At 44.3% G+C, this 23,954-nt stretch overlaps 1 protein-coding gene across 3 annotated transcripts in view; it reads right to left on the reverse strand.

Annotated features, from left to right (window-relative positions):
* The window catches only part of ccdc57 (coiled-coil domain containing 57), a 75,428-nt gene that overhangs the window by 6,493 nt on the left and 44,981 nt on the right, over nucleotides 1–23,954 (reverse strand). For all 3 annotated transcript variants that reach the window (XM_068304111.1, XM_068304112.1, XM_068304113.1), the window contains 5 exons: nucleotides 21,141–21,336; nucleotides 12,656–12,732; nucleotides 12,214–12,445; nucleotides 11,771–11,868; nucleotides 630–758 (listed from right to left, as the gene is read on the reverse strand). In XM_068304111.1, coding sequence (XP_068160212.1) covers nucleotides 630–758; nucleotides 11,771–11,868; nucleotides 12,214–12,445; nucleotides 12,656–12,732; nucleotides 21,141–21,336 — 732 coding nt within the window. The remainder of the gene's footprint in view (nucleotides 1–629; nucleotides 759–11,770; nucleotides 11,869–12,213; nucleotides 12,446–12,655; nucleotides 12,733–21,140; nucleotides 21,337–23,954) is intronic.

The raw sequence follows: 23,954 nt of genomic DNA on the forward strand, positions 1-23,954 counted from the left end.
TTCTGAACAAATAAACTATACATTCTGCATTTAATTTGGGATCATTATCTATTTACGCTTGAACATCTGTGAGCAGGCTGCTGTATGAACACATTTTTTGTGATATACACAAATAGGTATAATCTAATGCAATCATAGTCCCCCACATGTGCGCTTACTGGCCCAGAGAGGGCAGTGCTACCTACAATTGCAGTGACTGTGCAGCCATCTTTTGCTTCACATCAGTGTTGGGCCACCTCTTTTTCACATTTGCATGTGTGTGCTCCTCTGACCCAGGAGCATTGACAGCCTCAAGCAGACACACTTTACACCTTTCTTCTTTTGCATGTGTTGCTGTACTAATTTTCTGACAGCATACAGAGGGGAAACCCAGGTGCATGGCTCATTTAAATATGATTTGCATCCAGGTTAATACATCTGAATATTTTTCTGCATATGCTGTCTTCTGGATTTGAGTGTACACTGAATTTCTGTAGGAAATCAAAGCAAGTGTTTGTACATGATGCCCCAGGTCATTTCCGCTACATTCTAAAGAATCAACAATTTCACTGTGATACAGTTGGTATCAACAGAAATGACAAAGTGAGGAGGACCTTGGATGTCTTTGCCTACATACTATCTGCTGATACCTGAGGACTGTCGATCTCCTGGAACTCAGTGTTGATAGTCAGTTTTGTGGTTGGACATTGCTTATTGGTCATAGGGAGGAACTGCTCAGCTGAAGTGGAAGTCCTCTGTTTCAGACCGTGCTGCAGCTCCTTTAGGCACAAAGAAATTATTCCATAAACATTATGGGCCTCAATTCAAAGACAAACAAAACAAAAAACACACCCAGCACATACACTAACACAACCATACTCACGTGCATAAAAACAAACACACCAAAAAAAACCCCCCGACTGCTTCATTTTTTTATGAAAACATGACAAAAATTGCTGTCCATTTGATTAAAACATGTAACTTAAATATTTGGATACTGTATTTTAAACATGTCTTTCTCTTAATATTTTAAGAGATATTATATCCTTATAAACTCATTTATAAACATTTGAATATGAACATATACATTCTAATGTGTTCTTTGTTTTGGTGAATGTTCAATGCATTTGATGTGAACATTCAAACATTTAAATACTTTAAATATGTTTTTGGAATGAAATACTATTTTGTAAAACTTTTTTTTTTAACATTTGCATGTATTTTCAGCTCAATGCAACTTCATTGAATGAGTTTGCTATGACACAGACTATGGCCCCGTCCACACGATGACGGATTTTTTTAAAAACGGAACTTTTTAAAAACGCATTGAAAATGATTTGCGTCCACATGACAGCGTTTTCAAAAAAATCTCTGTCCACACGTAAACGCACCAGTGCGTTTTCGAAGATGGCTATAAGCATGCCAAACCATGTGGTGGCAGTATTGAGTCAAATTTTATCCAATAGGAATCCTCCATGTTTTGTTGTCACAACACGCGGGCCCATAAATATGACGTCACAGCGGTTTTCGTAGCAGGCAAGACGTCAGCGTTTTTAAAAAGTCGCGGATAGGCCATCCACACGACAACGCAGACCCAGCGTTTTTTAAAAAATCCACCTCGGCCAACGTTTTTAAAAAGCTGTGTTTTCGTTCCGGATATCTGCATTGTCGTGTGGACGGAAGGCGTAAACGCAACAGAAAAGTTGTGTTTTCAAAAAATCCGTCATCGTGTGGACGGGGCCTATCTCTGAGTTCACTAGCATTGCTTGTCAGCTGATGGAGGCCATGGACCAGGATGTAAACCACAGTGCCCTGGGCCTCTCTGCTGAACCAGCTAACAGCACAAGAGGGAGTGAATGCGAGAGTCAAGAAGGCTTCAGGAGAAAACCTCCACTGAATTTACCACCAGCAGTATCCTTTAGGGGCAATTGGATGAAGATTTGAGTGTCACTCTGGAAAGCGTCCTGAAATTAGATGCAACTAAGAAGATGAAGACCATGTTGCAATGTGTGTATCACGCATTCCAAAATACCGTTGGTGTGAAGGAAGACCAAACAGCCAAGCCACCTTCAGACCATAGTAGGAGACAGCGCCCAAATCACAGAATTGCTGAAAAAATTGAGGACCCTCAAGGAAAGGTGAAGGAAAGCAGACACTGAGGAGCAACGAGCCTGAACAAGGTAAGTTCAGAACTATGGAAAATTCTAACCTAGCTTTGAAAGGCTGGATTAGCCAGAAAGAGCAGAGAAAGAAATGACGACAGAGAAAAGCTTTCTTTAATAATCCCCTCTGGTTTACAGCCGACATTTTTGGAAAACCAAAAAGCAGGAGACTGACATGTACAAAGGAGGAAGTGGAGGACAGTGTGGCAGCAACCCATAGTGAATCCAACAGATCTCATGGAAGACTGTCTATTCTATCTGTGTGCGTGACTTGAGTACTGTTGCCATAGTGTTAGGTACACTATATATTTTTTGTTTCCCTGCAACATCACTGCGGTACCTATTGCAGAAGATGGTTTTGGGACCCCGACAACTGCAGAGAGCCATTGGGGATTTAGTAGCGATAGCTGAGACTACATCAAGATGTCTATGGTTGACAAGAGCCCACAGTTGGAGTCTGGGGGAGACAAAGCTTCTTAGCTTCACAGGCGACTCCCAGTCATGAGACAGACGGAATGCAGCCGAGGTCAGACATGGCTCAGGGAGACAGATGCTCCTGCCGGGCATTGTACATCATAATTCGTTAGAGTTCATCTGTAGTGGACAGTAGAGAGACCACCTTGAGGTGTTCTGGGATGAAAAGGGCGACACATCAAAGACAGATGTTCCCAGCTGATGATCCTGCAATTGATACTACGCTCTGTCTATCCCGCCAATATGGAGTGTCAGGAAGAGCATCCGGCATCAGGAAGGGCATCCAGCATAAAACTTTTGCCAAATCAAAGATGTGAATCAAACCTACGACTTCCACACTGGATCGGTCGCGGCCCAGGTTAACAACGACCGCCATCGGCGCTGTTGACCTACAGGGTGCCGGTGGAAATTGGACTACTGTTGGTCGAAGAAGGAGAGGAGGAGAGTGTGTTCGTAGGAAGAGAGACAAGAGGAACGCCAAGAGTATAGGACTGAGAGTAGGGACATTGAATGTTGGAACTATGACAGGAAAAGGTAGAGAGGTGGTTGACATGATGCAGAGGAGGAAAGTAGACAAACTGTGTGTCCAGGAGACCAGGTGGAAAGGTAGCAAGGCTAGAACTTTAGGAGCAGGGTTCAAATAGTTCTATCATGGCGTAGATATGAAATGAAATGGAGTAGGAGTTATCTTGAAGGAGGAGTTTGTCAGGAATATCCTGGAGGTAAAAAGAGTGTCAGATAGAGTGATGAGCCTGAAGCTAGAAATAGAAAGTGTGATGTTCAGTGTTGTTAGTGGGTATGCTCCACAGGTAGGATGTGAGCTGGAGAAGGAGAAATTCTGGCTGGAATTTGACAAAGTGATGCAGAGCATACCTAGAAGCGAGAGAGTTGTCATTGGTGCAGACTTCAATGGACATGTTGGGTGCAGGAAACAGAGGTGATGAGGAGGTGATGGGCAGGTTTGGTATCCAGGAGAGGAACGCAGAAGGACAGATGGTAGTTGACTTTGCAAAAAGGATGGAAATGGCTATAGTGAATACTTTCTTCCAGGAGAGGCAGGAACATAGGATGTCCTATAAGAGTGGTGGGATAAGCACTCAAGTAGATTACATCTTGTGTAAACAGTGTAACCTGAAGGAAATCAGTGACTGCAAAGTAGTGGTAGGTGAGAATGTAGCCAAACAGCATAGGATGGTGGTGTGCAGGATGACTCTGGTGGTGAGGAAGATGAAAAGGGAAAAGGCAGAGCAGAAGACGAAATGGTGGAAGCTAAAAAAGGAAGAGTGTTGCATGACTTTTAGGAAGGAGTTAAGACAGGCTCTGGGAGGCCAGGAGGTGCTTCCAAATGACTGGAAAACTACAGCTAATGTGATCAGGGAGATGGGTAGGAGAGTACTCGGTGTGTCATCTGGAAGGAAAGTAGATAAGGAGACTTGGTGGTGGAATGAGGAGGTACAGGAGTGTATACAGCGAAAGAGGTTAGCTAAGAAGAAGTGGGACACTAAGAGGACTGAGGAGAGTAGACAGGAGTACAGGGAGATGCAGCATAAGGTGAAAGTAGAGGTAGCAAAGGGCAAACAAGGGGCTTATGATGACTTGTATGCTAGGTTGGACAGTAAGGAGGGAAAGAGACTGATCTATACAGATTGGCAAGACAGAGAGACAGAGATGGGAAGGACGTGCAGCAGGTTAGGGTGATAAAGGATAGGGACGGAAGTCTATTGACAGGTGCCAGTAGTGTGATGGGAAGATGGAAGGGGTACTTTGAAGAGTTGATGAACGTGGAAAATGAGAGAGAACAAAGACTAGAAGAGGTGACTGTTGTGGACCAGGAAGTAGCAAAGATTAGTCAGGACGAAGTGAGGAGGGCACTGAAGAGGATGAAGAGTGGAAAGGCAGTCGGTCCTGATGATATACCTGTAGAGGTATGGAAGTGTCTAGGAGAGGTGGCAGTAGAGTTTCTGACTGGGTTGTTCAACAGGATCTTAGATAGTGAGAAGATGCCTGAAGAATGGAGGAGAAGTGTGCTGGTGCCCATTTTTTAGAACAAGGGAGATGTGCAGAGTTGTGGCAACTACAGAGGAATAACGCTGATGAGCCATACAATGAAGTTACGGGAAAGAGTAGTTGAAGCTAGACTAAGGGCAGAAGTCAGCATTTGTGAGCAGCAGTATGGTTTCATGCCAGTATGATTCCATGCCGGGGCGGCAGTGGCTCAGCGGTAGAGCAAACGTCTTAAGACCAGTCATCGCCCAGCCATTGGTGGTTCGAATCCCGCCGGACATCTTCGGGGTGTGAGCTGACAGTGGGGGCCTCAGCTCACCTCCCAGCCACTGCAGAGGCACCCTTGAGCAAGGCACCGCCCCCTCCCCCTCCACAAGATGCTCATTGGGGCGCACCCCGAAGTTGCGACCCATCACTCCGCCTCCCCCAGTCATGTGTAATTATTAATCATGTGTGATTGATTGCATGCCAGCAGGCCCCTAGTGTGTTTACAGGGGCCTGTATACAGTGTTTCTGTGTGCTGTGCTACTAACACATATACCTGTATATATGCATGGAAAACAGGAGTGTGAAGATAATTTCCCCCGTTTGTGTGGACCATAAAGTGTGCTCTAATCTTTAATCTTTAAAAGAGTACTACAGGTGCAGTATTTGCTTTGAGGATGTTGATAGAGAAGTACAAAGAAGGCCAAACAGAGCTACATTGTGTTTTTGTAGATCTGGAGAAAGCTTATGACAGGGTGCTAAGAGAGGAACTGTGGTATTTTATGAGGAAGTCTGGAGTGGCAGAGAAGTATGTTAGAGCGGTGAAGGACATGTGCTGTATGAGGACTGTAAGACAGTGGTGAGGTGTGCTGTAGGTGTGACAGAGGAGTTCAAGGTGGAGGTGGGACTGCATCAGGGATCAGCTCTGAGCCCCTTCTTGTTTGCTATGGTGATGGAGAGGCTGACAGACGAGGTTAGACAGGAATCTCCATGGACTATGATGTTTGCAGATGACATTGTGATCTGCAGCGAGAGCAGGGAACAGGTGGAGGAGTAGCTAGAGAGGTGGAGGTTGGTCCTGGAAAGGAGAGGAATGAAGATTAGCCGCAGTAAGACAAAATACATTTGTGTGAATGAGAGGGATCCAGGAGGAAGAGTGCGGTTACAGGGAGAAGAGATGAAGAAGGTGTAGGATTTTAGGTACTTAAGGTCAACAGTCCAGAGCAATGGAGAGTCTGGATAAGAGGTGAAGAAGCGTGTATAGGCAGGACGGAACGGGTGGAGAAAAGTGTCAGGTGTGATGTGTGATAGAAGAGTTTCAGCTAAAATGAAAGGAAAGGTGTACAAAACTGTGGTGAGACCAGTTGTTTGGTCTAGAGACAGTGTCACTGAGGAAAACACAGGAGACAGAGCTGGAGGTGGCAGAGATGAAGATACTGAGGTTCTCTCTGGGAGTGACCAGGAAGGATAGGATCAGGAATGAGTACATCAGAGGGACAGCTCATGTTAGAAGTTTTGGAGATAAAGTCAGAGAGGCCAGACTGAGATAGTTTGGACATGTCCAGAGATAGTGAATATATTGTTAGGAGGATGCTGAGTTTTGAACTGCCAGGCAGGAGGGCTAGAGGAAGACCAAAGAGGAGGTTTATGGATGTAGTGAAAGAGGACATGAAGGTAGTTGGTGTGAGAGAAGAGGATGCAAAGGACAGGGTTAGATGGAGGCAATTGATTCGCTGTGGCGACCCCTGAAGGGAAAAGCCGAAAGGAAAAGAAGAAGACGGAGTGCCAGCAAGAGGAGGAGCTTACATCGTCTATAACAGGGGTCACGAAATGGCAGACCGCGTCACTGGATCTGGATTGTGTGATGGTTCTGTCTGGACCCGTGACCACTCAATGATAAATTCACGAGAGTAAAATTTCTTGGAAAATTTGTTCTGACAGTCGTGGCTCCAGACGACAGGCGCTGCTCCTCCAGTTAATACGGTAATAGCTCCACTCAGTTCAGCCAATCAGATTGTTTGTTTACCTGCTCTGTCAGCGCACCAGGAAGTGAGACAGCTTGCTTTCCGCTCCTACTGCTCTGTCTCCCATCTTCTGAGCACAGAGGAAGGGAGACAGTGAGGACAGCATTTCTTGCTCCAAATGAAGAGAGGTTAATGAGGAAACCTGCTGGTTAACAATGAGTGGACGGAGAAATTTATGTTTCTTCTTCCGTCAGGCAGTTCAAAACCCTCGTGCCTCATATGCTCCGAACACGTAGCATTAATTACACATTGTAACGTGAAGCGCCACTACAAAATAAAGCACAGAGCTTTTGTGCAAAGTTATCTCCTGAAGTCCGAGCTGAGGACAAAATAACCAAGAAAAATGCAAACAAATGTTCACTAAAGGCATAGTGGATTTGGGGGCAACATAAAAAATCTTTAAGCGATGGGACAGTTGTGAATAAGTGCTTAAACGCTGTTGTTGAGACATTATTTGATGGAAAACAGAAAGATGACATGTGTGGAAAAATCAAACTAATCCTGATGTCAACTTCAACAGCAACCAGAAAATAAGAAATATTAACAGCTTGATGCAGTTATTCAGGGTACCATGCATATGTGTGGCCATTGATGAGTCTACAGATGTTCCTGGTATGTCCAGCTTTTGTGTGTGTCAGGTTCCTTCACAAAAACAAGGAGCTCTTTGGTGGGTGAAACACCACTAAGACACAAGAGGAGGGGTCATGTATGCAGCAATAAAATGCTGACAAAGGGGCATAGATCTGAAGCGGGTGGTCTCTGTCACCACAGATAACAGAGACCACCACCCTCTCATTTTCCACCACCTTGTTATGGTGGGAAAAGAGGGGGGCTGTGCCAAATAGTGGGAGCTTTCCAAAACAGTCAAGGTGTGCTCTGTGCACACCTTGTACACAAGTAACCTTGTGCACAAGTAAATTACTGGCAGGCCACATGACCCTTTCTCTCATGAAGAAAGTTGTGTTTGCATTTTTCCCTAAAAGAGCCAGTTTTTATTCATGCTTTCTGAACATGTGAATGTTTTTTTACTTGAAGTGTAGGCCTTCAGTTCTTTGGACTGGGACATCTTTAATTTACAAGTAAAAGGATTATTCACCTTGTTTTGCACTTTATATTTAATTCTGAGGTTTGTGTGTTTTTCAAATACTGTATAATGGTTTGAAATTTATTTGCCTGGGTCTACTTTTATTTATGGTGAGGTAAAAGAGCTAGCTGTGCACTCAATCAAATTGATTGAAAATTGATAATAAATGATAGTGTGGATATAGGGGCCGACTATAAGACACAAACTCAACTTGGGTTCGGACCTTTTACTAAGAGGAAATTTTTATAACCAGACGTCCATAACTTTCATGCAATTGAAATACCCCTGATCTATAAGATGCCCTAGAATACTTGTAGCGCAGCCTCTAATGTCTATTTCACTGATGTTTTCTTTACTTTTTTCTCGTCTTGCACCTCCCATGAAGTGCTCTTTTGGCCTGCAAGAGGTAAAACCCAATATTTTGAAAATCACTGGTTTTGGATGACTTTAATATATCAACAAGTTATCATCAATGCAACACCATGCCACCATCACATGCCACATCAACAGCCCACTATCAACAGTTTATCATCAACCAAAGCCCATGACTGAAATACCTCCATCAACATCAGCAGACAACCATTAACAACATGCAATCATCAGTTGCAAGTATCCATTAACAGGCCACAATCAACAACAGTCTATCCTTAACATCTTGGTTAACAACAACAGGCCTCATCACATGTCAATATCAACAGACAACTGAACTTCCTCACAGGCAGAACTTGGTTGTAGTGGTATGGCTCTTCTTTCTCCATCATTTTTAGAAGATAACATGGAATTCAGGCTACCCTACAGGTTCTTAAGGTAAACCACATACAGGTGTGGCAAACTCAAATAAACAGTGGGCCAAAATTTAAAACTTGGACACATTTTCTGTCCAACATTGATATTTATTGAAAAAAAAATTCATATATGAATTTTTTCATATAGACCCAAGCAAGTTTTGGTCAAACATGAAATGTAGAACAAGTAAAACTTAATACCATACAAATTACAACTTAATGTTGCACATATGCAAGATGAAATTGTAAATAAAAAACACATCAAAAGCAAAAAAGCAAAATAATTTTCCTCCTTTTTTATATTTGCAATCTTTCTTCCTTTTTTACATTTGCGAGTTTCACCTTTGTATACTAATGAGGGTCATTAGTATGAGACACATCACCTGGGTTAATCTGTTGAGACAATCTTTTTGGGAGTTAGAATAGGGAAGTGACGTTGTAGGGATACCATTGTCTCATCTGTATCCAATCTCAGTCCTCTCACTTTTTCCATAAAGTCAATGGAGTTCTGTATATGGTAGGGGTTGTGTTAGGATTTTGCTCTGAACAAAACGTTCTTCGGTGCTTTAGCTCAGTTGAGAGGTGTATCTTCAATGATGAGACAAATTGTATTACAAAAAGACTTTACTGAAGAAGTTCAGCAGTTTACGAGTTGGTGAGGATACAGCGCTGGGCTCTCCAACAGACGCAGCAACAAACCTCTGGAGAAGAGCTGCGAATGTTCATTGGCTATGATCTTTATAGTGTTTGGGTTAGACTGTCCTTGAGTCACCAGTCGCCTGACTCAGCCTCACATGTATCAGTTATCTATGTGCTGTGCTTGTGCTGTACTTTTGTGTTCGGAAAATTATGTGACAGACAAGAACTAGATAGACAAATGTTGTGCTATCTATGTTTGTGTAAGCAGATGCGTTTTGTGGTCGTATCCATTGTAAAATGGAAATTCCCAACAGTTGTTATCCACTAGTGGGGCCAAGATGGTGGCAACATGCTTGGCAATGTTGTATGTGATGGAGTTGATGCTGCTGACAATGGGTCTGAGGGGAGCTTCTTCTTTATGAATTTTGATGAAGCCATAAATGCATGGGATGGCTTCCCCGGGGTACAGGAGTACAGGCGATAGTAGAGCAGGCGGTTTATGGTTTTCTCCTGTAGCTTCTGTAGACAGTCCACAACCTTCTTTTTGTAGCTGCTGGTTGGATCGCGCTTCAGGGTCTCATAGGTCGTGCTGTCGCTGAGTAGAGACATAACCTTGAGTGGTAACCTGTTGTGTTCAGTATTACCGTGCATCTTCCTTTGTCTGCTGGAAGGATGGTGATGTTCTGGTCGTTACTCAGTGCCGTCACTGCCTTCCGTTCCTGGGTTGAGTGGATGGAAGGGGGGACCTTAGCTCCAGAAAGGGCTGCTGTTACAGTTGTCCTTTACATCCTCTGATGTAACAGGAGTTCCAGAAAGGGCTGGTGTAATTACCAACGGTCAGCATTATGAATATTTCCCCTTAGGGAAAGGCACCTGCCAAGGTTTCCCACTGTTACCCCTGCTTTTTACCACTGTGACTTAACCGCTAGCCATTGCCCTTGGGCAATCACATGATTTTTCTGAAATACTGCGCAATGAACAAACTCACAAACTTTCCCTCTATGTGAATGACTTGTTACTGTACTTTTCTGATACCATTACTATAATTCCTCCAATTCTCGAAATCCTGAATCAATTTGGTAAAATAGCAAGCTACAAAAATAATATTCACAAGAGTGAGATATTTCCTTTCAATCAAACTGCCTCACAAATCTCCCCATCACACTTTCCACGCTTTCTTACTTGTTCCAAAACCAGCGCTAGTTTCACCTCAAATGCTTTTATGTGGGAATACATGTCGCGAATGAGTTTCCCCTGGCCTTGTAGCTGCAAGTTAAGGCTGTTCAGCATTTCTGTCACGTTTGTTAAAAATGCAAACTGCCATTTCAATCCTGGATTGATCAGCTCTGGGACCAATTTGTCGGATGGGCATTTTTTACTGTTCAGGGGGCCGTGCCAAATGTGGAGACCGCGGGCCTTAATTTGGGAATCCCTGCCTTAGGCGAATAGGAACCCGGGACCTTCTGGCTGGGAAGCAACAACGCTACTCTCTGTGCCACTTGAAGCCCATCCATTCTTTGAATAATTACCTTTTTTTTATTGTAATTTTGTGTATATTCTACTAATTCATATTTTAGTTTGTTACTTACTTTTATTTATGTATCTAATACAAATTTTTGTACTAATATTACTGACTAACTGACCAACTACATTCTGCCAAGTTTCAGCTGCTGCTTGCACGGGACAAATCAAAAACCCATCAGAACCTGCAGCTAAAATCTCTTCCACTTAAATTTCAATTATCAGTGTACTGATTTGCAAAAATATCAACCAGTCCCAACAAAACTACAATATGTTGGTCTATCTTTAATCTCAAGGGGTTCAATGTGGATGTATGCCAAAAACAGTAAATATCTCTTTCTCAAGATGATCTTGACAAGCAAAGAAAACAGACTTAAAACCCATATGATTTATATAATAACGCTTAATGTAACCGTGGCTGAAATTGTTATATTAGAGTTCTGGGAGTCTCTGTGGCAAAAGGCCAAGGTATTTATAACTCCTGACCTGGAGGGTTATCCAGATATTGGGGGCAGGCCACTGACCCTAACAGGCAGCTCAGGAAGATAGTCATGACTGAAATCTCACCAAAGACAGTAGCATGTAGAACATCTGGGTGTTGTAAAATGTAAGTCAATGTCTGGATGGGCTTTAAACTGTATAAAAGCTGAGTAGATCTTACTGCTGTCAGAGAACACTCAAAGGTGCTTTCTCTCCATGACGCATATACTAAAGAGTCATGACACCATGTCTGTAATTCTTCAGAGAATTAGCTATTCTCATCATTGAACGGGGAAGAATTTCCCTGACAGTAACATCAAGTATTGACAATGTTGATGAATGATTTTGCTCTGCAGTAATGTTGAAGGAATATTCAAAAATGATTTTAAAAAATGAGTCCGGACTGAACATGAATAATTTGATATGAATAATGTTTCAATGATAAAGTATTAAGAAAGATAAACAACAAAGAAATAATGGTCAATGATTATGTCTAACAATAATATGACAGGACTGTTTACAAGTTACACACAAGAAAGATTGAAGTCACATGTGAATGGAAGAGAAGATTGGGTAGAAGGAGCAACTGTGTGGTCAAAAATGAACAGAAAAAGACTGAATTAGACTACACACCTGCATGGTGAGATGGTACTGCAACTGCTCAAGAGCAGTGAGGTGGTCATTTCTGTGTTTGAGACACTTGGTGGACAAGTCCTTCCGTGGAAAGCCCTCTACATAAGAATACAAAAAGATGGTGAACATTAAAAACAGGGCAATGCAGTCAAGAGTCACACAAGTATATCCTCTAATGTCGAACAGATTACATCTTTCAGATAAATATCTTGAACAGTGGTAACAGAATCAACAGAAACTAATACCAATATAGGATCCACCTTGAGGTGGCTCCAATCCTAAACCAGAGTTGTCATTACTTGAAAATGAATATTCTTGACAGTTTATTTCATTTTTTCATATTAAAATGATATAAGTCAACAGAATTTCTGTTGTTATTGGTCCTTTATTTTAATGGTGTTAGTAAGAATCATTTACAGTATTAGAGAGTGTTATTATTGTACCCTTCTGTCCAGAAGTGATAATCAGGCCTCTGAGGTGGTTGTTCATCTCTATCAGTTGCTGTTTCTCCCTGCTCAAACGGGCAATGCAGAATGCTGCCTTCTTTAGCCTGCTATGCATGGGAGGGTGGTTGCTTTTAGTACTCTGCACATTTTCAAGAAAATAATCTGACTTCCTGAAATTTGAAATCTTCTGTTGGCGTAAAAGTGGCTTCTTCTTTTGGCGCCATACCCTCTGGAAGGAAGACAACATAATATCTTACCATCATCTCACAGAAGTAATTGTTGTAGAGATTAAACATATTTTCTAGGGTAATGTCATACAAAAGACTATGGATTTACAATAGTTATCTTGTGCATTTGTGTGTTGATGAACCCACCACAGGTCCAGTGGTGTAGACCAGTGGTAGTAGATTTAAACCAATTAACTGATTTCATTTGGTACCTGTCCTGTGATGTGACTTCTGACTTCTTGCTTTGCCGAGGATGAAGTGTTGACATTTTTCTTCAAATCCAAACCATCTGAACATCGATTCGAAAGAACACAAAAATAGAGAAATTCAGACAAACATTCCACAAAAAGCTAGAATTGTCACAGCTTACATGATCACAGCTAAAGTCTTCAATGAAAATTACTCTGACATTAAAGCCTCATCATTGGATGAAGGGCCTGTCACCATGTGATTATCATGGAGACATAGTAGCGTGAGTGGCACCTACGTCGCAGTGCTCTGGGTGCACTTTTTGGGGTTCTATGCCTTGCTGAAAGGCACCTTGGCATTGCTAAGGAGTGAGCTGTCAGCTCACGAGCTACGAGCTCACATTTAATACTTTGTGCCCATAACACGCAAAAACAAATACAAACAAAAAACAAAAAAAGAAACTTCATAAAGAAAATTGATTAAAAAAGGCAAAATTTAAACAAAAAAATTTAATTTAATTAAAAATTAAAAGAGATTGATGGACAGATCATTGGTGGTTTGTTACATAACAACTGCAGTATGGTATGCTTGCTCATACAATACGAAGGTATAACAATGTGGAAGAAAAGTATTAAACATGAAAATTGGTTGCAACACCTGGGAGTTCTTTCGATGTGCATCCTGCTCTCTCACTTGCTCAACAGGAACTCCAGATCAGCACGTATTAAAAATATGTGGAAACGGAGACAATACTGAAAATGTGGAAGTCAGACCAATTTAGGCAGCTACAGACATGGTATTTCATGGAGAAACTACACAGAAATGAATCAAACCTGCATACAGTGCACCCTCGTTCAGCGCAGGTAATGCGTTCCAGGAACCACACTTGATTAACTAATTCTGTTTAAAGCACTTTTGTGTCTTATGTAAGTCCGAGACTCACGGAACATAGCACACTTCTGGATGCCGTCAGCCAATATAATGTGTATATAGGTATCACGTGACTGCCTACCAAAAATCTGCGATGAGGTGAAGTGTTGATGCGCAAGTGCATATACATATACACATACATATATATATATATATATATATACACACACACACACACACACACATATACATATATATATACACATATATATACACACACACACACACACATATATACATATATACTGTACATACATATCACTGATGGCGCGCCGGGGATGGCCGCCTCGGTGTTTCGGTGCGCCCTCGTTTTTCTTCTTTTGAGCTTTAATTCGGTTTTCTGCCACGCTTATGGCTACAACTCCAAGGAAGCTCTCATGGCCATCAGAGCTACTACTCCGGAGGATTTATTTCTGACTTTCCTGGCCTGAACTGCAGTTTTATTGCCAATTCTGACCAAGGAAGCTCGCAGCAAGGTGAGACGCCACAGAAGAGGAAAGCGCTCAGGTGCGCTGGTGCGTCTCCGCCGGCTTGGACTAAGCACAGCGCTCCCTGGGATATTCCTCTCTAATGTGTGCTCACTCTGCAACAAAATGGACGAGCTGAGCCTGCTGCTAAACACGAACAGGGATTTTTCCGCGTCCTGCGTTTTGTGCTTCAAGGAAACGTGGCTGTGCGATCTCATTCCGGACTCTGCGCTTCACCTGTGCGGGTTCGATATCTACAGAGCGGACAGGAACATGCCGCTTTCCGGCAAAACGAAAGGAGGTGGAATTTGCTTTTACATCCACAACGGCTGGTGCAACGATGTGACAGTACTAACTCAGCACTGTTCCCCAGACCTGGAAGCCCTCATCATCAACTGCAAGCCCTTCTACTCGCCCCGCGAGTTCTCCTCATTCATTCTCGTCGGTGTTTACATCCCGCCGGAAGCTAACGTGCGTGAGGCACAGCGCGCGCTGACCGACGAGATACTGAGAGTAGAACGTGCACACCCGGATGCCTTGGTTACTGTCCTCGGGGATTTTCCATCCATCCATCCATCCATCTTCCACCGCTTATCCGTAGTCGGGTCGCGGGGGCAGCAGCTTCAACAGGGAGCCCCAAACTTCCCTTTCCCCGGCCACATCCACCAGCTCTGACTGGGGGATCCCAAGGCGTTCCCAGGCCAGTGTTGAGATATAATCCCTCCACCTGGTCCTGGGTCTGCCCCGAGGTCTCCTCCCAGCTGGACGTGCCAGAAACACCTCCCTAGGAGGCGTCCCGGGGATTTTAACAAAGGTAATCTCTCCCAAGACCTCCCAAAGTTCAAGCAGCTCATCAAGTTCCCCACCAGAGAAGGGAACATCCTGGACCACTGCTACTCCACAATCAGCGGTGCGCACCACGCTGTTCCCCGCGCTGCACTGGGCCAGTCCGACCACGTCATGGTGCATCTGATTCCTGCCTACAAGCAGAAATTAAAGCTCTGCAAACCTGTTGTAAGGACATCCAAGAAGTGGACCAGTGATGCAGTGGAAGAACTTCAGGAGTGCTTGGACTGCACAGATTGGGATGTGTTTAGGTCTGCCACCAACAGCCTGGATGAGTACACGGACACTGTGACGTCCTACATCACCTTCTGTGAGGACAGCGTCATCCCAAAACGCACCAGGGTTAGCTACAACAACGACAAACCCTGGTTCACAGCCACACTCAGAAGGCTCAGGTCAGAGAAGGAGGCTGCATTCAGAAGTGGGGACAGACACAGATACAAGGACGCCAAGTACAGATTTGGTAAGGAGGTGAAAAGAGCCAAATCTGCATATGGTAAGAGAATGGAAGAACAATTCTCAGCTAACGACTCTGCTTCTGTCTGGAAAGGGCTCAAAGCAATCACCAATTACAAGCCCCAGGGTACAATTACAATTACAATTAGAGCCCCCCACTCTGTCAACAACCAACGTCTGGCCAACAGCCTTAACGACTATTACTGTCGTTTTGAAAGACAATGGGACATACCTGACGCCCCCATCACTATCAATGACCAGCCACTGGTCAGCAGCCCCATCCCCTCCCCCACTGTCTCATTGGGTCCTTCACAGCCCCACACCTCAGCGCCACCCCCCCTCCCCACACCTCTCCTTATCAAAGAAGGAGAGATGAGGAGTCTCTTCCAACGACTCAACCACCACAAAGCTGCAGGCCCAGACTCCGCCTCTCCCTCCACCTTGAAGCAAACACCTCACTGGAGACCTGTCACGTACCAGCGTGCTTCAAGACTTCAGCCATTGTCCCAGTCCCCAAGAAGACAAGGATCACAGGACTTAACGACTACAGACCCGTCGCTCTGACATCTGTGGTCATGAAGTCCTTTGAGCGCCTTGTCCTGACCCACCTCAAAGACATCACTGGCAACCTCCTGGACCCTCTACAGTTCGCCTACAGAGCCAACAGATCTGTAGACGATGCTGTAAACATGGCGCTACACTGTGTCCTCCAGCACCTGGACTCCCCAGGATCCTACGCCAGGATTCTGTTTGTGGACTTCAGCTCTGCTTTCAAAACGATTGTCCCAGCTCTGCTCCATGACAAGCTCTCCGAGCTGAATGTGCCCGACTCCATGTGCAGGTGGATCACAGACTTCCTGACAGACAGACGGCAGTTCGTGAGGCTGGGGAAGCATGTCTCCAACACCCGGACTATCAGCACTGGCTCCCCTCAAGGCTGCGTTCTTTCCCCTCTGCTCTTCTCCCTGTACACTAACTGCTGCACATCTGGTCACCAATCTGTCAAACTCCTGAAGTTTGCTGACGACACCACCCTCATCGGCCTCATCTCTGATTAGGATGAGTCAGCCTACAGAAGTGAGTTGGAGCAGCTGGTATCATGGTGCAGCAGGAAAAACCTGGAGCTCAACGCTCTCAAAACAGTGGAGATAATAGTGGACTTCAGGAAAGACCCTCCTGCCTTACCCCCCGTCATCATCTGTGACACTCTAGTGAACACTGTGGAGTCCTTCCACTTCCTGGGCACCACCATCACCCGGGAGCTCAAATGGGACCAGAACATCAGCTCCCTCACCAAGAAGGCTCAGCAGTGGATGTACTTCTTGCGGCAGCTGAAGAAGTTTCACCTCTCTGTGAAGATGCTGGTGAACTTCTACACTGCCACCATTCAGTCCATCCTCACATCCTCAATGTCAGTGTGGTTTCCTGCAGCCACGGCCAGGGACAAGGCCAAGCTGCAGCGTGTCATCCGTTCTGCGGAGAAGGTGATCGGTTGGAGCCTCCCACATCTCCAGGAACTGTGTGACACAAGGACCCGCAGTCGTGCAGCCAGGATTGCCGCTGACCCCTCTCATCCCGGCCACAACCTCTTCCAGACCCTCCCCTCCGGCAAGAGGCTACGGTCCATCCGGACCAGGACCTCACGCCATAAAAACAGCTTCTTCCCCACTGCAGTCAGCCTCATGAACAATGCCCCCCCCCCCAGGTAACCATCCGCCCCTCACCACTCTGCAAAGACAGTTTACTGTTTGGACTTATTTTCTTCACCTGCAATCACCATCCTTATACAGTATCTAAACACACCGTAATGTGAATTGTAAATAGTTTTTGTATTCTTATCCTATTCCTCACTCACTACTATTCTCCTCCGCCTTTCTATGCACCTACACCGCATCAAGTTCCTCGACAGTAATTTTTACTGTACTTGGCAATAAAACCTTTTCTGATTCTGATTCTGATATCAAGATGATCAGAACTGAAGAGGTTGACCTACCAAGGGGCAGGATAGAAGATATCAAGTACAGCTACAAAAATACCTTGGAATCCCACAGGCTAATAGCATCATAGTCATCCATAGCCAAATACCTCCAGAGAGTAAGGCAAGTCCTGAGAAGTCAGCTGAATGGCAAGAACAAGGTCCGAGCCATCAACATGTATGCACTGCCAGTCATCAGATACCCTGCTGGGATCATACGCTGGCCAAAGGAAGAGATAGAAGCCACAGATATTAAGACTAGAAAGCTCCTCACCACGCATGGAGGGTTTCACCCCAAGTCCAGCACCCTGAGGCTGTACACTAAGCGGAAAGAGAGAGGCCGAGGAGTAGCAAGCATCAGGGCCACTGTCCAGGATGAAACATCGAAAATCCAAGAGTACATCAGGAAGATGGCCCCAACAGATGAACTGCTCAGCAAATGCCTTAGACAGCAGAAACCTGAGGAGAAAGAGGAGAAGGAGGAGACAACGTGGAGGGACAAGCCCCTACACGGCATGTACCACTGTCAGATAGAGGAAGTGGCTGATATCAAGAAGACCTACCAATGGCTGAATAAAGCTGGACTGACAGACAGCACAGAGGCACTGATCATGGCAGCACAAGAACAGGCCCTAAGTACAAGAGCAATAGAGGCCAATATCTACCACAGTAGATGTGACCCAAGGTGCAGGCTATGTAAAGACGCCCCAGAGTCAGTCCAGCATGTGGTAGCAGGGTGTAAGATGCTAGCCAGCTCAGCATACATGGAAAGGCACAACCAAGTAGCTGTGATAGTATACAGGAACATCCGTACCCAGTATGGACTAGAAGTACCCAAATCCCAATAGGACATACCACCAAAGGTGGTTGAGAACGACAAGGCTAAGATCCTGTGGGACTTCAGCTTCCAGACTGACAAACAGCTGCTAGCTAACAAACCGGACATAGTGGTGGTGGACAAAAAGCAGAAGAGAGTAGTGGTGATAGATGTGGCGATTCCAGCTGACGCCAACATCAGGAAGAAGGAACACGAAAAGATTGAGAAGTATCAAGGGTTGAAAGAACAGCTGGAACATATGTGGAAGGTCAAGGCTAACGTGGTCCCCGTGGTAGTAGGAGCACTTGGGGCAGTGACCCCCAAACTGGAAGAGTGGCTCCAGCAGATTCCTGGAACGACATCTGAAGCCTCAGTCCAGAAGAGCGCAGTCCTAGGAACAGCTAAGATACTGCGCAGAACCCTCAGACTCCCAGGTCTCTGGTAGAGGACCCGAGCTTGAAGTAGACACACAGATACCACCCCACAAGGGTGAGAGGGACTGTTTTTTTTTTTCATATTAAATATATTTTTTTATATGAAAAAAAAAAAATATATATAAAAAAAAAAAAAAAAATAAAATAAAAAAAAAATATATATATATATATATATATATATATAAAATGTCCCCCTCACTCTTTTAGGGTGGTGGTATCTGTGCCTGTCATCCTCAAGCTCGGGTCCTCTAACAGAAGTCTGGGAGTCTGAGGGTTTTGCGCAGTATCTTAGAGTATCTTGGTACCACTGGGACCACGTTAAATTTGACCGTCCACATATGTTCCAGCTGTTCTTTCAACATTTGAACTTTTTTTTTCCTTCTTCCTGATGTTGGCGTCAGGAAGACTAGGCGCCCTGGTGGTGGCGGCCGCTGCCTCCTCTTGGTCTCCTGGTCTACGTCGTTCTTGGTGCCGCCTGTGGCTCTTCAGGTGATGGCTTTTGGGTGCCCCTGGCTGCCCGGGGTTGGGGGTACTCTGCTAGCCTGACCCTGCTGGGTTCTGGCAGCCTCTCTGGGGTTGGTTTCCATCACACATGCATGTTGGTTCAGGGCTTACCAGCTTCTGTCGAGTCCAATTGTTGAGAACCTTTGGGTTTTGTCAGAACTGATGAGTCTCTCTTCAGACATCACAATCTCATGCCCTCTATCTTCCTTTGCACTGTTTTCCTCTGATGGCCTATTCAGTACAGTGCGCCCTCGTGCATACGCGCATCCACACTCGCCACTTTACCTCATCACGGATTTTTGGTAAGTAGTCACGTGATATCGTACGTGCATTCTATTGGTTAAAGGCATCCAGAAGTGCGCTACGTTCGGTGAGTCAAAAGTGCTTTAGACAGTCGATAAGAGTGTGGGAAAAAGTAATACAGATAGACGGTGGTTTAATCTCAGTATGGGTTCATAAATGTTTAAATTACCGTAAATAATAAAATAATTTGTCGCTATATCGCGGAATTTGTTATTTACGTGTGGTTCCTGAATGCATTAACTGCAAGTAACGAGAGTGCAGTTTACTGTCTGGACCTCCACTAATCTGGTGTTTTATAACATTGCTATTAAGTTGTAAGTGGTGAGAAATAATGAAACAGCTCAAGACTCTTCCACTCTAACAGCACAGCTTCGTTCCCAGAAAGGGCTGGTGATGTCACATGTATGCAATATAAAATATATTTTAAAAGATTTTGCTGCAAGACTAAAGCAAGCATTGACCTTTGGTACGGTTCGGTGTTGCTGTGCTGGTGTGTTGCAGGAGGAGAGACCAAACTTGTGGGCGGAGCCTCGTCTCCACACCTGTCGCTTGTCTCCACACCTGGACCCGATTGGGCTGATTACCCTGGGGCTTTATAAGCCAATTTATTCTTTCGGTTGTTGCCAAGTTGTTTTTGCACTTCTGCGTTTCTTGTGTTTCCTTGCTGATCGCTTTGCTTTTCTTTGTTTTCATTAAAATATTGATGACAATCTCTCAAACTGGTGTCCTGCATTTGGGTCCAAATCCTGCTCCCTGTGACAGATCTCATAAAAATTTGACCCCCCTGTATACTGTTAAACTATCAGTTCTAATAATCTTGCTTCTTCTTGATACCATCCAGCCACATTTGTTTTCCGCGGAGGGTATGGCTTGTTATGCCCTGTGTTGATATTGTATCCCAGCATTTCGAGGATTACTGTTGCTGCACTGTGAATCAGCTTATTGGTCTCCCTGTGGGGGTGGTTCTAACTGCAGCATTCACATCTTCTAGTAGATACTTGACAACTCAGCTTTGGTATTCGTCGGAGGCTTCCACTTGGGTCACGATCTTCCTTCTCGGGTCAGCAGCTCTTGTATTGAGGCTGTCTACCTGTATATCTGTTAGGGCTTGGGGTGAAATCCCCCCACTGGCCTGTCATCCTGGCTCCCCCTTGCTGTAGCATTGTGTAGTATTTTACCGATCTCTAGTTGTGATAGTAGTTTTCGGTTACGGATGTTGGAACACTGGGCTAACAGGTGTTTCTTTGTTAGCCTTGATTGTGGTTTTGAAGCATCCATTGATCCCACATCTGCCCCATATATCCCCTCTCCCAGCGATTACTCATATAGTAGTATCCGACAACTCCGTATTCTCCGCCCTTGCCCATGCGTGTTGTCCCAGTAACCCTTTTCTCATCACATTGCCTTGGTTCCCTAGGAACCCACTCAGACTTTGTTGACTCGGGCCAGTATAACTCTGTCATTATTGTGTGAGCTCATGACCGGGATTTGAAACCACACCCTCCTTCATTCGAGTAAGTTGAGTAACCCTAACTCTACTGGATAGTGCTTGCTCTGACTGGGATTTGAATCCATGATCTCCTACATTCAACTCAGTTAATTTAACCACTGTACTATCCAGCTGTATAAATAACTTGCAAACTCCACACAGAAACAGGAACCTTCTTGCTGTGAGGCAAGCTATTCTCATTGTGCTTCCACACAAGACATATAATAATACAATTTAGTGGTTCATTAAAAAGATTCACTATGACAGTGCCAAAGAGAGGCCCCCACCTGCTGAGATGAGGCTGGAGGAAATATCAGTAGATTGTGCTGGTGGTCTGATGGTTTGTGGACGAAGTAGCAGGAGGTGGTTGAGAGAATCCATGTCCTTCTTCATTTGGTTGACCAAAGTTTGCAGGATGTTGTTCTGCTCCCGCAGATGACAAATCTCTTCTGTTGACATCAAGTGAACTCTTGCTGTATGGCCCTGTGGGCAGACACACACTCAAAATGATATACAGTAGCAGAGGACTGAATGTGTCCTTGTGATTTGAGGTTATGTTTTGAGTTAGTATTGCCTTTACTATGGTATACTTACACAAACAGTTTTGGCCCTTTGTATACAGAAATATACATTTCTATGGTGGCCACATTGAAATCTAAAGAAATTTTTTTTTTTTAAAAACAGCAACCATCAAAGAAAATATCAAGGATTCATACAGCTGATTGCAGTCGCAGCTCAAAACCTACCCCGTGTCTTGTCTATGGGCTCAATACTTCATCAAGAAGAAAAAAACTGGGTGTCTTCTGAATTTTGACCAAGTATGGATCAGATAAAACAGGTTGGTAGAAAAAGAAGAGTTGGCAGAAAAGTTTTTGTTAAGATCAGTAAAATAATTTCTAACCATGTGACTTCTCCGAGAGGTCTTTTTATGGCTGCAACCAAACTTTCAGTTTGAATAGCTGATCAATCTTCAGACGCGAATCACTTAATGCCGGACACCATGAATGCAGATTGTGAAGATAACTCAAGATGTCCTGTTGCTCTTGTGTTACTTGATCTAACAGCAGCTTTTGACACAGTGGACCACTCAATCCTTCTGTCAACAAAACCTCTAAGTTGATTGTGGTGGTTCACCTCACCTGACAGCAAACTTTGTTCTTGTTATGGCTGGAAAGTTCTAATGCAGCTCTCATTTGTGGGGTACCTCATTGCTCCATTCTGGGGCATCTCCTGTTTTTGTTGTACATGATGCCACTCAAACCAGTCACAGCAAAACATGACCTGTCTTTCCATTGCTATGCAGATGACTTGCAAATCTATCTGCTATTAAAACCTGGACATAGCAATATATTCCAATATAAAAAATCTGGGGGTTACACTTAACAGGGACCTAAAGATTGCCAAACAAATTGATTCAGCAGTTCATTCAAGCTTTTACCATTTACGCCTTTTAGTGAAATTTAATACATTTTTAAATCACTGGAAAAGGAAATTCAAACTTTTATTAGCCCAAGAATCAATTACTGCAAAGCTTTTCATAATGGTGATTCTCCCTCGTCCCTCAGCCCATCCAGCTAGGAGATGGTGGATGGGCTGAGGTGTGGTGTGTTGGGTGATCATACACCGGAGAGCTGTCTCCACCTGCTGGTTCCTTTGCTTTGTTCGACAGTTTGATTGTGGGTGGAGGCCTGATGACAGACTGCCTGTGACCCCAACCGACTTGCCACACCCAGACCATAGATGTGGCCTTAGATGTCTTTCCAGATTTTGTAAATTACCTGTTTTACCTGCTCCTCAATGGTCTGGTTACTCAGAACAGCACGGCCCTATCATCCTACAGCAGACAGGAGCTTTTGGACATTGGAACTCAAAACTCTCACAGTTTTACTGCCTATCTTCGAGGCAAACGACACCGGAGGCTGCTCATTCTTCTCTCTTTGAGACCGTAAACACAAAAGGCATATCCAAAGCTGTTTAAGTCAATCCACTGGACGTTAAGAAAGTTCTTGAAGACGTTTTATCTCTCATCCAAAAGACTTCTTCAGCTGGGACATGACCATCCAGCTTCAGAACTGAAGAAGTCTCTTGAATGAGAGACGAAACGTCTTCAAGAACTTTCTCAATGTCCAGTGGATTGACTTAAACAGCTTTGGATAACCATGACCTGGATAACTGAGAACCTACACAGACACAGAAGGCATGAGTGCGGAGGACTATGAACACAGCACTGGCTCACTTTACCCAGCCCTTTTCTTGCCAATACCAGCTCTCTTCTGAACAACATCAACAAGCTACGGCTCTGCATCAGCAACATAAACGGATTATGAACTCAAATATCATAATCTTCACTGAGACATGGTTAGCAATGTCCCGGACAGTACCATTGAGTTAGCAGGATGCTGCACTCACTGGGCAGACAGGACTTCAGACTGCTCCGGTAAGGTGAAGGTTTGTGCATTTAAATAAAAAATGCTTTGTGCATCAACTCTGCTATCACCGAGAGACACTGCTCACCAAATGTGGAGTTTCTCATGGTAAGATGTGGACCTGACTACCTCCCCAGAGTTCTCACATTTCGCGTTATGAAAGGTAAAAATACAGTATGGGCTGCTACTCGAAGCTCCCAAAGGTTCCTGAACGCAACATTCTTATAGCTAGTCTGCCATTGGCTATTACCTAGCATCTTCCTGGCATCCCATTGGCTAAGAGGGACCTTTCAGTGTAGCTAGATAGGTGTCTATGCAGCGTCCTCGTCATTCGGCCCTTGACCCATGACATGTACTTTTTAAGTATTCGCTATGGACCCCGTGAAAGTGACGGAGAAAAGAGGAAAAGAGGAAAAGAAAAGACGAAGAAAAGTTTTTTTGTCCATACAAACAAAGTAAGAGATAATAGAAAAGCATGAAAAAGGGATGTGTTTGGTTGATCTCACCAAAGAATATGTCCGTAATGCATCTACAATCACCACATTATTAAAAAAAAGGACATTTAAGGAGTTTAAGGCATCACATGGGTGGTTGGAGAAGTTCAAAAGGAGGACTGGAATTCACTCTGTTGTTCGGCATGGTGAGGCAAGAGCGCATGAACCAAAGAGGGCAAAA

This window comes from Antennarius striatus, chromosome 20 (genome assembly GCF_040054535.1).
Source record: "Antennarius striatus isolate MH-2024 chromosome 20, ASM4005453v1, whole genome shotgun sequence".
Taxonomy (NCBI): domain Eukaryota; kingdom Metazoa; phylum Chordata; class Actinopteri; order Lophiiformes; family Antennariidae; genus Antennarius; species Antennarius striatus.